The sequence below is a fragment of the Euleptes europaea genome, chromosome 1 (genome assembly GCF_029931775.1).
Source record: "Euleptes europaea isolate rEulEur1 chromosome 1, rEulEur1.hap1, whole genome shotgun sequence".
Classification (NCBI taxonomy): domain Eukaryota; kingdom Metazoa; phylum Chordata; class Lepidosauria; order Squamata; family Sphaerodactylidae; genus Euleptes; species Euleptes europaea.
In genome coordinates, this window is record NC_079312.1 from 20,684,373 (window position 1) to 20,699,081 (window position 14,709).

At 44.0% G+C, this 14,709-nt stretch overlaps 1 protein-coding gene across 1 annotated transcript; it reads right to left on the reverse strand.

Annotated features, from left to right (window-relative positions):
* Positions 1–1,442: 1,442 nt before the first annotated feature.
* On the reverse strand, positions 1,443–13,242 carry LOC130473219 (vomeronasal type-2 receptor 26-like). The gene is made up of 7 exons (XM_056844749.1): positions 13,028–13,242; positions 10,696–10,987; positions 8,205–9,017; positions 7,089–7,316; positions 5,922–6,048; positions 4,762–5,465; positions 1,443–1,553 (listed from the first exon to the last, which is right to left on the reverse strand). Exons 1-7 carry the CDS (start codon positions 13,240–13,242, stop codon positions 1,443–1,445), a joined length of 2,490 nt encoding a protein of 829 aa, XP_056700727.1.
* Positions 13,243–14,709: the final 1,467 nt, after the last annotated feature.

A 14,709-nucleotide genomic window follows, 5' to 3' on the forward strand; every position in this document is an offset into this window, starting at 1 on the left:
GAACCGAAGAAGCTATTGGTCTGATCCAACAGCACTCTTATTCTCCTTCTGTTCTTACGGTTCTCCATTTAGTCCTCACAACAAGCCAGTCAAGGTTGAAATGATAACCAAGAGGCTGGCCGAGATCTCCCTTGGATTTTAACCTGGGTCTCTTCTGAAGTAAAGATGCTAGGAAGTTGACTGGGCCAGTTTCTCTCCTTTAAAGATAAACAATGCTTAAAATGATGTTTTCTTTTTATAACAGGCATGGTTGCTCTTGTGATTGACTGGGCAGTTCTAGGGGGAAAAGAAGAAACGCAGCACTGGTATTTCATATCTATATGATCCTAAAGAATGATCTAACCCACTGACCAAGGCTTTTGGTCCTCAACAGACTATCACACTTTACAATTGAGAAGTAGCTCACCAGTTGCAGCAGATTTAGCAACAGGTTTGGAAATTGAGTGGCTCACTGTTCATAAGACAATATGGAAACATAAGAACTCTGCTGGATCTGACCAAATGGACATCAATTCCAGTATTGTGCTTCTCACAGTGGCCAATCAGACAAACGAGGGACACGATTTTCCCAGGGAGACACGGACCCAGAAATAACTAGAGGTGTTGCCAGATATTTGGCAATAGTCCTGTGTTTAAATGCATGATAAAGTTAAATCATGTGCTCGGTAGAAATATTATCAGTGCACTGACCTCATTGCTATCCCCATAAAACTATTTATCTATTGTTATATTTGTAATTTTAAAATGACTTATGAATCCTAAGATTTTAAAGCCATATTGTTTACAATATGTTAACATTCTATGATGTCGTGAATTTTATTTCATCTTATGTGTGTCTTTAATATTTTATGATGTTGTAAATAATGTTTATGTCTTATGTATGTTGTGCTCAAGATCTTTGGTCGGATGAGCTTGAAATAAAGGAATTTCCCCATGGTGGATCCCAGAAAACAGGGACCTTCCATGGCAAAAAGAGAGTGAAAGCAGCATCAGATTGAGGATCATGCAATCCATCAACACTCCATTACTTACGCAAGAAGACTGGTAGAGGGAGGCTTGGAGAAAACGTATGACTCAAGCACAGCTTTTGCTGTAGAAGTGATTCCACCAATGGCCAGGTCTCCTGGCCTGTAATAGTTCAGGGGGATTCTTCGATCACTGATCATATTGAAGGGGCACTTTGCCTTCCGAACCCTGCAGGAGAGATGGGGCAGCAGCCCAGAGAGCAGCAGCAGCAGCAGCGGCATCCTAGGTGTGCCTGCTAAAGCCTTCCCATTTTCAGCTAACTACAAAACTTCTTGCCACATCAGCAATGCAGAGACTGTACTTATACAGATGAAGCCTATTGCTGGATTCTGATCCAAGAGGATATTGAATCTAACAACAGCACAGCTCCCCACCCCCAGCTGCCCTAAATCTCAGCCCAGGTCCTCAGGAGATACTTATGCACCAGCTGTTTCAAATTCCATTCGACAAATCACCATGCGCTGAGCGCTCTTCTTGATTCTGATGTTCATGCAATTATCTTCAAAGGTGATGTTAGGAAAAAGCTCCTGAGTGTTGGTAAGAGGAACAGTAAATCACCATGATTTTCATCAGTATAATGGCAAGTGCCACCTCTGCAACATCCTTGACACTGTGTGTGGCTCCATGCGCAGGTGCCTGGCTGGAATAGATGTACCTATGAGACTCAGCACTTTTGTCCTATACTCTTTCACAGTTTGACACGGGACCTTTAAGGAATTTAATACAAAGCTGTTCCATTTTGATGTGTATGAATGTTTAAAACTGCACTAGTTATTCCCAAACATTATGACCATATGGAGGTGCCTGATAGTCCATCTAGCCTCACCATTCCTGCTCACTCTGGCGTTGGGACTCTGGGGTCCCCTCCTGCCTATGTTACTGTATCCTTACATATCACACAAAAAAATGGGTGACTGAAACTGATTGTGGTGAGCGTGATCATCCAAGCACAGTACACTCCACTAGCTATGTGGTTAGTTGGAATACATTAAACATGATATGGAGAGAGTGGACAGGGAGAAGCTTTTCTCCCTCTTTCCTAACACTAGAACACAGGGTCATCTGCTGAAGCTGGAGGGTGAGAGATTCAAAACAGACAAAGAAAATATTTCTTCACACAACACACAGTTAAATTGTGGAACTCTCTGGCCCAGGATGTGGTCTGATGGCTGCTAACTTGGAAGGCTTTAAGAGGGGAGTGGGCATGTTCTTGGAGGAGAGGGGTATTCGTGACCTAATCAAAATGGATACTAGTCATGACTCATATCTATTCTTTCCAGGATCAGAGGAGCACACCTATTATATTAGGTGCTGTGGAACACAGGCAGGATAATGCTGCTGCAGTCGTCTTGTTTGTGGGCTTCCTAGAGGCACCTGGTTGGCCACTGTGTGATCAGACTGCTGGACATGATAGGCCTTGGTCTGATCCAGCATGGCCTTTCTTAAGAACATAAGAAAGGTCCTGCTGAATCAAGCCAAGGCCCATCAAGTCCAGCAGTCTGTTCACACAGTGGCCAAACAGGTGCCTCTTATGTTCTTATGTTGAGACATGCAGATGGCACCACAGTACTGGCAGAAAACAGGGAAGCCTTGAAATAAATACTGCTGAAGGCTAAAGCAGAAAGGGCCCAAACAGGACTACAGCTGAACATCCGTTTAGTCATTTTATCTTCTAGGGATCAAGAAGACAAAAGTAATGACTAGCAGGGAATTACGGAAGGGGGACAATGAGGAAACTGAAATTGTTCAAGACTTTCTGTTCCTTGGTTCATCAATGAAAAGGGAGACGGCAACCAAGAAATCAGAACAACATTGAGAGTGGGAAGGGCAGGCATGAAGGAGCTAAAAAAGATTCTTAAGTGTAAGGATGGGTGATCAAGATTAAGTTAATTCATGCCATAGTTTTCCCTATTACTGCTTATGGGGGTGTGAAAGTTAGGCAATGAAGAAAGCTGACAGGAAGAAAAGTAGATTCCTTTGACTTGTGGCCTTGGAGGAGAGTTTTATAAATACCGTGGACTGCCAAAAAGCCAAATCAGTAGGTTGTAGATCAAACCAAGCCTGAACTCTCCCTAGAAGATAAAATGACTAAACGGAGGCCACATGAGGAGAAGACAACAGTCATTAGAAATGACAATCATGATAGGAAAAGTTGAAGGCAGCAGGAAAGAATAAGGCTCAATATGAAATAGATTGACTCCATAAAAGAAGCCATGGACCTAAGTTGGCAAGACCTGAGTGAGGCTGTGCAATGCATCTGGTAGCCAGCAACACCCACCCACATCTCCTCCAATGGGCTCCAAGAAAAGCAAGAGGGAAAAGAAAACACAAAAGCACATTGGACACGAGCATTACTCTCCTTTTCCAATTAGTATTGCCAGATCCGCCCCATGGGTGGAGCCAAGGTTGGCAGGTGGAATTCTTTGGTCAATGCAAACAGAAGACCCATCTGTGCTTAATAAGACTACAGTGTCCATAGAAGTCCTGAATACCGGCAGACCTGAGGGCCAGAAGCAGGTAGTGTGGTCCGATAGCAGTCTGAGGGTACTATTAAAAGCAAAGTCCAAATTCCAAGTCAGTTCGTTCCAAGGTCAAGGCCATGAGAGTCTCAGAACTGATCAGAGACCCAGAAGACCACAGGGTAGTAATGACAAGTTGTTCCCCCGTCAGCCTGGATGACAGTGTCTGCTTAAATAAGGTTAAGAGGAACCAGCTGTTGACTCTAAGATGCCAGAGTGTCTACACATCCTCTTCTCTTTGTTTATCTAATAACCATGGATGGGACCATCTATCCTTGAGTCTCACTCTTGTGTTAATAAAGACTCCCTTAGTTTCCCTCTCCCTTGTCCTTGGAATGTAAACTATGGTTTCATGAGTATATCAGCCCTATAATCAGGGTGGCATCCTGTATTTTGGGGGCGTTGCTTAGTATCACATAGAAAATCTAAGGTATGGACTCGGTTAACCAATAAATAATTTTTATAGAATAAAAACTCGACTTGGCATATTTCTTTTGGCAAGGACTCCCTTTAAGTTGGGTATAAAATTTCCCCATCTGTAGCTCCCTTTTGACCTCACTGGACTGGAATTAGTCTCAGTTGACACATCTGCTCAAATTCATACCGGAATCATTTTGTAGATGCTTAAGGTTGAAATCTGAGGCTGTCAGAGTCAGCCCCGTCAAGAACAGCTAAGAGATTATTTTGTCTTTTGCAGCTGCAGTTTCAGTTGTGACTTGAGGGCACTTTCTGACACTAGAAGAATACACATGAACACAAATGCTCGGGAAGACAGACCATTGATCCATTGGGGTCAGTATTGCTTACTCAGACTGGCAACATGTCTCCATGGTCTGAGGCACAGGTCTTTCACATTACCTAGAACTTGATCCCTTAAACTGGAGATGTTGGGAATTGAACCTGGGACATTCAGCATGCTACCAGATGCTCTTCCACTGAGCCACACTTCCTCTCAAAATATATTTGTAGATTTATATTCACTTCTATATTCACATGCTCATCCAGTTCCTTGAAAGAGGCCATTATGTTTCATCATTAGGTGTTCCTTTGTATTCAGATGAGGCCTCAGTATAAGAATGTAGCATTTGGGAAGAAAGATGAATCCCAGTAAGCCCAAACTGGAGGCCAAGATGGAGAAGACCTGCACAGCAACCATGTATTTCCCCTTGGTGCTCAGGTAGGTGGGCACAAAGGACAACCAAACACTGCAGAACACCAACATGCTGAAGGTGATCAGCTTGGCTTCATTGAACGCCCCAGGCAGCTTCCTGGCCATGAAAGCTACCGTGAAGGACACAGCAGCCAGAAAGCCCATGTAGCCAAGGGCAGCATAAAACATGGCGACAGACCCTTCATTACATTGCAGGACGATCTGTCCATGCTGGGAGTGCATCTCAGCCTCTGGGAAGGGGGGAGAGATGACCAGCCAGAGAGTGCAGATGCCCACTTGAATACCGGAACAGGAAAACACAATGGAGTTGGCCAAGCTCTTCCCCGCCCATTTCCTCATCCTGCTACTTGGCTTTGAGGCCATGAAGGCCACCACCACAGTGACAGTCTTGGCCAACACAGAAGAGACGGCGATGGAGAAGATGATGTTGAAGGCAGTTTGTCGGAGAAGGCAGGTCACCTTCCCGGGCTGACCAATAAAGAGAAAAGAGGAGAGAAATGAAAGGAGGAGGGAAATGAGGAGAAGGTAGGAGAGGTCCCGATTGTTGGCTTTGACAATGGGAGTCTTTAAGTAGTTAATGAAGATTCCCAAAACAAAACTTGTAATTAGTGTGAAGAAAAGAGTAACGACATTTAGGATGATCCCCAAAAGTTCTTTATAGGACAGGAAGATTATATGCTTGGGAACACATTGGTCTCGGATCTGGTTTGGATGCTGATCTTCGGGACATTTATCACAATGACTTGCATCTGAAAAGAAATATTAATTTCAGTATCACCACATCTGCTTTACACCCATTAATTGACAATATATATCTGGAAGTGAATACTTACAGGCTGGGAAAGCAGGACAAAATAGGGAGGAGGGAGAAATCAGGAAGTAACAGCATGATAGAGATGGAGTTGAGGGTAATTTCATAGCCAGATTGCACTCCTTCATTGCTGAAGGTCCTGAGCTTATTCCTTAGCATCCCCAGTCAAAACCATGTCAGCCCTCAAACTCTGGCCAATGAATGCCAAGCAAAGTGTGGATAGTTCTGGCCAACGATTCCCAAAGCCTCACTTGGCATAAGGCACTTTATATGTGGTCCTGACTGCAGTGGAATGACTGGTTAGGTGAGCCACAGAGGAGAAACTGAGGCTGGGAAGAAAGCATCATTTTTGTCCCCCCCCTCCCTCAAAGTGGGGCTCTCGTGCATGGCCTACCTTCCGAAGTGGAGATTGTCCCTTCCGCACATGGAACACAATCATAGCAGCAGAGAGGTTCTCCTTCCTTAATCGCCTTGGCGTATCCAGGTGGACAGCTGTCGGTGCACCAAGAAGGAGGCAGGGTCTAAGCATAAAGAGAATGAGTGTCAAGGAAAATATTAAGGAAAATGTCAATGACAATACTTTCTTGTGTGCATGTGTGTTAGTTCTATAGAAATTATTCATCCATTTGGAAATGACTCAACTGGACCTCCAGGGCAGTATGTGACACCAAGGTGGTCTTGTTGGTTCACTGTATCGTGGCAGAGACACTGCCACATGTGGTCTGGCTGCTGTGCAATAGCAGGGCTAGGGGTGGAGGCCTGATCAGAGAGGCCTGAAGGGCAAGATGCCAGAGACATTTGAAGTAGTGGATTCAAATGTTCGCATAAGGAGCCCATGCGGGGGAAGGAGGGATGGTGTGAGAACATCATTGGGAGAATGTTAAGGAAGAAATCCTGGCAAAGTGTTGGGAGATTGTACTGGACCTGCATGCTCTGGGGCACTGGCCAGGAATGGCATACTGCCAACCTTCTCCCAAAAATGAAGAAGAGTGATCAACAGAAGGAAAAAGAGCCAGAAGCTGTAGATCCCTCCCCTTTTGTGCTAAGGCCATGGGACAACTCAGGGCAGCATCCTGGCAATGGCCCAAGTCTAGCATGGAAGAGCAAGTGAAGGCTTCCTGCGCCGTCCTGGCAATCACCATGAATAAGATCTGCTGTTGACCACCCCACAAATGTGTATTCCATCACATTTTGCCCTGCCATTCTTATTCCTTGAATTATTAGATGGTAAACATTGACAGAAAGTATTTCAATTTTGTATCGTGTGTAGTAACTGACAATTGATTGTGTGTGTTTGTGTGTGTGTGTGTAATGTGCCGTAAAGTTACAGCTGACTCATGGCAACCCAGTAGGATTTTCAAGGCAAGAGGCTACCGGAGGTGGTTTGACATTGCCTTCCTCTGCATAACAACCCTGGTATTCCATCCGAGTACTAACCAGGGCCAACTCATCTTAGCTTCTGAGATCTGATGAGATCAGGCTAGCCTGGGCCATCCAGGGGAGAGCAACAATTGATTACAGCTATTAATGTCAATGAAATGAAAACAATTTTCTTCCCCACCTCATTAAACCATCTGGGCCACACAATGGCATCCTGATCGATGGTGAACTTGATCTCTGCAGATGATTGTCTCTCTACTCTCCCAACGTTAACTCTAACAATTGATTGATTGCATGCCACCACCCAGTTCACGATATCAAAGTTGACTGCCATGTCTCCATTCTCATCAAAATAAACTCCTTCCATTGAAGTATTGAAATGCTGGAAGTTTCTGAGGAAAGGATGAAGCTAGAATTACAAAGAAAATGCCAGCATTTAGAAATACAGGAAGCCATGTTGGATATTTCAGCCTTCCTCATTTGGAGCCTCAGTCTTGTATGATCCAGGGCCAGTGAAAGGGGCCTTCAGAATCCGTGTCTTTTTCACACTGGCAGTGTGAATCTGTAGAAATATAAAATTGGTTTTGCATCACAAAAAGGAGTTTTCAAGCTGGGGCCACTGTTAGCATTGGACGAAGTGAGGCACAGTTCTTCTAGCAGAAGATTTTGGACGTCATCAATAGGCAGCAAGTAGTAATTTATAAGGGTCACCATAATTCTACAGTACATGGGATGGGAGGACAGTTTTGAATTGTGTTAAGAAAGCTCTGTGTATAAGAAAAACCTGTTGCATCTTCATAGTACTATTTGTCCAGGCATAAGTAAATGTGGTTGGGATGGAAGTCATGTGACTCTGGCAGCAACACAGAGCTCGTATCATCCAACAGCCTCCATTATAAACTGTATAGATGATCTTGCTATCCTTATGCCTAATGCGCTTGGGTATGGCCTTCTTGCCTTCTTCTGAGGTTATCACCATGCTAAAAAACTCCCTGATCCTTATGAACAGTGTGGATCCATGTTTGTGTTTCTGGGTCATATGTCATATTGAATCCTAAGATGGTTAGGTCAGGAGCTGCTTCTGCTACATGTTCCCTGCACACTTACAGTTCAAATACACCTCACCCAATGGAGGGTGGGTCTTAGGGGACTCTTCAGGCTGAGCTGGATCAGGAACATCTTTACCTTGGAAATGGGCTAGATTTCATGTTGCCTCTATATGTAAAATCTTCTCAGAGTATGAATGTACAATTGGCCAATTGACAGAAATTCTCAGAGAGCACAAGAGAAGGAATACCTGCCATGGCTTCAACTTCTGGAGTCCCAGCCAGCCTCCACTTGACATCCGATTGGATCGGGATAAGTAGGCCACATTCAAGGCATGTGCCACCACCTGGATCGAGTTGTAAATGCTGTAGCTGTCTTGAGACAGGATACTTTCTAGCTCAGCTTGGGATGGTGGCTGTAATCCCTCTTTCTCTCTGCATCTACTCCCGCCTTTCACAGACAGTACATGGTTTGAATATGAACAACGAAATGCTCCCTTTCCAATTTTACTGAGGGTAGAGAGAAAGGACTTCAAATTGTCATATTTGGTTTTTGTGTTTTTCTGGATCAAAAAGGAAAAAGAACCATGGATGTGAGGTTTATCAAAATAGTCGAGAAAGAACCTCAAGCTGAGATCATGCAAGACTGCTGTGATCCAAACTTTCCCCACAATGAATTGTTTTGTTTTTTCAGCAAATGTGATCATTGATCCCAGAATAATCATGGAGTGAGAGTCCCCATAGTAAACGACTACACTAAAGTTTCTCTGCATGAAAAATGAATAAATCCAGAATCTTAACTTATTGCTTTTGAGATTCAATTCTGGGATGCTTTCCTTGAAGGCAATACAAATCCCACTCTTGACAATCAAAGGGGACAAGGTCCTCAGGAATCTTTCTCCTTTGTCACTGTCTGGAGCAAGGAGACCGATCCACGTCCATCTGAAATGCAGCAGCATCTTGACAATCCCCATGAAATATAAATCTTGCTTTGGGCCCATCCGGTAGAAAAAAGGCAGCTGAGCTTCATCTTTGAGCACATGATTAACAAACCCATAGCTGATCTACCAGAGAAAGGAAGAGACTAGTGTTGGTCTTGTAGTGAGGACAAAAACATATTTGTTAATCTATGTGTGTCTGTGTTCAGTGCCGCCAAGTCGCTTCCTTGCTGTAATCTATGAAACCCAAGATGATTTCCTTCTGAAATTCTCTCGTGTGCTCCAGTAACCAACATTAATTTGCTATATGATCTGTAGTGCCTCTTCCTTTTCTGACGCCAGCTTGACCATCAGGCGTTTCTCGTTTCATATATCTATAATCATCAATCATTAACAAAATGCTCACCGTTGTAATGTAAATGTGGATGTAGACACTGTCTCAGAGGCACATTATGGTTCCTGCAAAGTGGGGAATCAGGCTACCTTATACGTCAAATGTTAAGGGATGGACTCGGGAGGGGAGCAAAATGACTCCACCTCCCCACTGGGTCAGTGCTATAAAAGGCAGGTGTCCCGACTGGCCGCCCTCTCCCGAGCCCCAGCCATGTTGTAACGAAACGTGTCAGGTCAAATAACTCAACCCACCTTTTAAATGAAAAAGGTTTATTAAGAAATTAAAAAAGCAAAAGTAATTAAAATGCGAGTACAGTAATCTTAAAGACACACTGGCAAAGAAAATAACAGTCTTGCTGGTTATACTTACAACTCTACTACATAGCTGAAGTTCCTTATTCTTAAGCTAAGCAGGTTCAGGCCTTAGTTTCTTGCATTGTGGCATTGCTGTATGTGAACAGAGTAACGTGCTAAAGCAGTTCAGGTGATGATAATAGTCAATAATGGCTGACATAGAATAAGCATGGCTAAACGTATGGCAATCTAAACCTTAGTCAGATGACCCCTGACTTCAGAAACAGTGGTTCAAAGAAACCTTTAGATGGTTCAGGCCGGTTCAAGCTGGATTGGGTCCTAGGAATGAAGAGTGAAATTATTCCCCCCTCCCAACGTCCCACAGATGAAAACTATCTCCCAGTTAGGCTGGTATGCTGGCTGGTTCAGCCTTGCACGGTCTTATCTGCTTGGTAACAGGCTGCAGATGCATCTTGTTTTTCATGGTCTCTGCTAGGCCTCTACAATTATAACAGCAGTTTTCTAAGCATTCAAAATGGAGAATAGTGATGCTAAGCAAAAGCTAACACTGAATGGCTTGTCCTGGCTTCACAGCAGGTTTAGTAGGTTCTCGACTTTATCACCAGTGATGTTCATTGATCACACGGTTGCATGGTGTCTGGCTCTGAAATCTGTAAATGTCTTCCTCCTAGGGTTGCCAGCTTCCAGGTGGAGGCTGGCGATCTCCCGCTATTACAACTGATCTCCAGGCAATAGAAAAGAAGTTCCTCTGGAGAAAATGGCTGCTTGACAATTGGACTCTATGGCATCGAATCCCTCCTTCCCAAACCTTGCCCTCCTCAGACTCCACCCCCCAAATCTCCAGGTATTTCTCAACCTGGAGCTGGCAACCCTACTTCCTCCACTCTTAACGATGTTCTTTGAAAATAGTGGTTTTCTTGCTGTTGCTTGGAAAGCCATTGGTTCCTGGGAGGAAGAAAAACCTCCCTCAGATCATGTTCAACTCCATTCAAAATCATTTTCTGTCTCTAGAGTCTCTTTATGGTACTCAATACCTCCCTATAGTCCTCTCTGGAGTGGAATTAGACTCAGCCCACCCATTCCTTTCAATTCATACCTGAGGTATTTTGTAAATGCTTAAGATGGTTGAAATCTGGTGGGAGGTTACAGATTCGGCCCCATCAAGAACAGCCAAGATATTACTTTGTCTTCCACATCTGTAGTTTGGAACATTCATCTGTCCACCTGAGAGCAGATCTACCACTCCATCATAAGTAATTCGTGCATTCAAATAGTTCTCATAGACATTGTACCCCAGAGAGATGTTGGGTAGGAGCCTGGGTTGTTTACTGATTTTCTCAATAGCAAACGCGAAGGGCAGGAGGTCTGAATATACCAGCCCACGTATACTGTAACATAATACGTATGGTTACATTTCATCTGGTTTTGAACTCGGTTAATCTGATTTGCGCAGCTCTGCCTGCCCCATATCCCTCTAGCTCTTTCAGTGTTTGTTATGGTCAAATTATCATGAGAAAAAAACTCTCTTCATCTACTAAGACAGTGAGTATGGCCAGGTAGTTCAAGGAGGCTAGAGCCAGTTTGATATATTTAGAAGGTGTTCATTGTATGTAGACAAACATTTTGCAAAACATTATTCAGCTAGGAGGTCACATACAGGAAAATCCACGCACACAAAAAGGTGCCTAGCAACTGGAGGCAATATGTTTCTGCTGATAATGAGGACACCCTGAGTTTCCATCCATTTTAGACCCCACTGAGAAATGAGGCAGTCCCCCCAAGCAAAGACCCTGCAATAATTTGCTGTGGCTCTCGCTTCCATCTTCAGCCATGCTAGAGCAAGTTGAGGAGGTATCGAATAAGGGGTCTGGAGACAGATGAAACATCCCTGGGACCTCCCTGGCTTAGTGTTAGAGCATCAGGTCCCAGGTTCAGTCCCCGTCCTCTCTAGTTTAAAGGGTGCGGTAGTAGTTGGCATGAAAGACCTCTGCCTGAGACCCTGGATGGACTAGTGGTCTTATTCAGTATAAGGCAGCTTCATATATTCATGAGAAAATATTATTTCAAACACCCATGGATCTCTGCAGAACAGGAAAGGCTTCCTTTCTGTCAGAGAACAGTTGGAAATATTTTCAGCGATTATTGCCTGAGCGCGCTGAAGGCTCTCCTCTGCCTACACTACATTCCTTGAATAATCATTTATATATTTATTGCACCAGTCCATCCTCCACTGGCTTCTATCCATAGATCTATTACGCTTTTCATCCAGGGACCCCAGAGGGGCATACATGGCAGCCTACCTCTGAGCTCTGTTTGCTGGGATCCAACCATAAGGGGAGGCTTTGCTATTAGGTCTTCCAGAGCTTACGGTCAGGCACTGAGTGAGACAAAAGGCTGAACCGAAGAAGCTATTGGTCTGATCCAACAGCACTCTTATTCTCCTTCTGTTCTTACGGTTCTCCATTTAGTCCTCACAACAAGCCAGTCAAGGTTGAAATGATAACCAAGAGGCTGGCCGAGATCTCCCTTGGATTTTGACCTGGGTCTCTTCTGAAGTAAAGGTGCTAGGAAGTTGACTGGGCCAGTTTCTCTCCTTTAAAGATAAACAATGCTTAAAATGATGTTTTCTTTTTATAACAGGCATGGTTGCTCTTGTGATTGACTGGGCAGTTCTAGGGGGAAAAGAAGAAACGCAGCACTGGTATTTCATATCTATATGATCCTAAAGAATGATCTAACCCACTGACCAAGGCTTTTGGTCCTCAACAGACTATCACACTTTACAATTGAGAAGGAGTTCACCAGTTGTAGCAGGTTTAGCAACAGGTTTGGAAATTGGGTGGCTCACTGTTCATAAGACAATATGGAAACATAAGAACTCTACTGGATCTGACCAAATGGACATCAATTCCAGTATTGTGCTTCTCACAGTGGCCAATCAGACAAACGAGGGACACGATTTTCCCAGGGAGACACGGACCCAGAAATAACTAGAGGTGTTGCCAGATATTTGGCAATAGTCCTGTGTTTAAAGGCATAATAAAGTTAAATCATGTGCTAGGTAGAAATATTATCAATGCACTGACCTCATTGCTATCCCCATAAAACTATTTATCTATTGTTATATTTGTAATTTTAAAGTGACTTATGAATCCTAAGATTTTAAAGCCATATTGTTTACAATATGTTAACATTCTATGATGTCGTGAATTTTATTTCATCTTATGTGTGTCTTTAATATTTTATGATGTTGTAAATTATGTTTATGTCTTATGTATGTTGTGCTCAAGATCTTTGGTCGGATGAGCTTGAAATAAAGGAATTTCCCCATGGTGGATCCCAGAAAACAGGGACCTTCCATGGCAAAAAGAGCGTGAAAGCAGCATCAGATTGAGGATCATGCAATCCATCAACACTCCATTACTTACGCAAGAAGACTGGTAGAGGGAGGCTTGGAGAAAACGTATGACTCAAGCACAGCTTTTGCTGTAGAAGTGATTCCACCAATGGCCAGGTCTCCTGGCCTGTAATAGTTCAGGGGGATTCTTCGATCACTGATCATATTGAAGGGGCACTTTGCCTTCCGAACCCTGCAGGAGAGATGGGGCAGCAGCCCAGAGAGCAGCAGCAGCAGCAGCGGCATCCTAGGTGTGCCTGCTAAAGCCTTCCCATTTTCAGCTAACTACAAAACTTCTTGCCACATCAGCAATGCAGAGACTGTACTTATACAGATGAAGCCTATTGCTGGATTCTGATCCAAGAGGATATTGAATCTAACAACAGCACAGCTCCCCACCCCCAGCTGCCCTAAATCTCAGCCCAGGTCCTCAGGAGATACTTATGCACCAGCTGTTTCAAATTCCATTCGACAAATCACCATGCGCTGAGCGCTCTTCTTGATTCTGATGTTCATGCAATTATCTTCAAAGGTGATGTTAGGAAAAAGCTCCTGAGTGTTGGTAAGAGGAACAGTAAATCACCATGATTTTCATCATTATAATGGCAAGTGCCACCTCTTCAGCATCCTTGACACTGTGTGGCTCCATGCGCAGGTGCCAGGCTGGAATAGATGTACCTATGAGACTCAGCACTTTTGTCCTATACGCTTTCACAGTTTGACACGGGACCTTTAAGGAATTTAATACAAAGCTGTTCCATTTTGATGTGTATGAATGTTTAAAACTGCACTAGTTATTCTCAAACATTATGACCATATGGAGCTGCCTGATAGTCCATCTAGCCTCACCATTCCTGCTGGCATTGGGACTCTGGGGTCCCCTCCTGCCTATGTTACTGTATCCTTACATATCACACAAAAAAATGGGTGACTGAAACTGATTGTGGTGAGCGTGATCATCCAAGCACAGTCCACTCCACTAGCTATGTGGTTAGTTGGCATACATCAAACACGGTATGGAGAGAGTGGACAGGGAGAAGCTTTTCTCCCTCTCTCCTAACACTAGAACACAGGGTCATCTGCTGAAGCTGGAGGGTGAGAGATTCAAAACAGGCAAAGAAAATATTTCTTCACACAACACACAGTTAAATTGTGGAACTCTCTGGCCCAGGATGTGGTCTGATGGCTGCTAACTTGGAAGGCTTTAAGAGGGGAGTGGGCATGTTCTTGGAGGAGAGGGGTATTCGTGACCTAATCAAAATGGATACTAGTCATGACTCATATCTATTCTTTCCAGGATCAGAGGAGCACACCTATTATATTAGGTGCTGTGGAACACAGGCAGGATAATGCTGCTGCAGTCGTATTGTTTGTGGGCTTCCTAGAGGCACCTGGTTGGCCACTGTGTGATCAGACTGCTGGACATGATAGGCCTTGGTCTGATCCAGCATGGCCTTTCTTAAGAACATAAGAAAGGCCCTGCTGAATCAGGCCAAGGCCCATCAAGTCCAGCAGTCTGTTCACACAGTGGCCAAACAGGTGCCTCTTATGTTCTTATGTTGAGACATGCAGATGGCACCACAGTACTGGCAGAAAACAGGGAAGCCTTGAAATAAATACTGCTGAAGGCTAAAGCAGAAAGTGCCCAAACAGGACTACAGCTGAACATCCATTTAGTCATTTTATCTTCTAGGGATCAAGAAGACAAAAGTA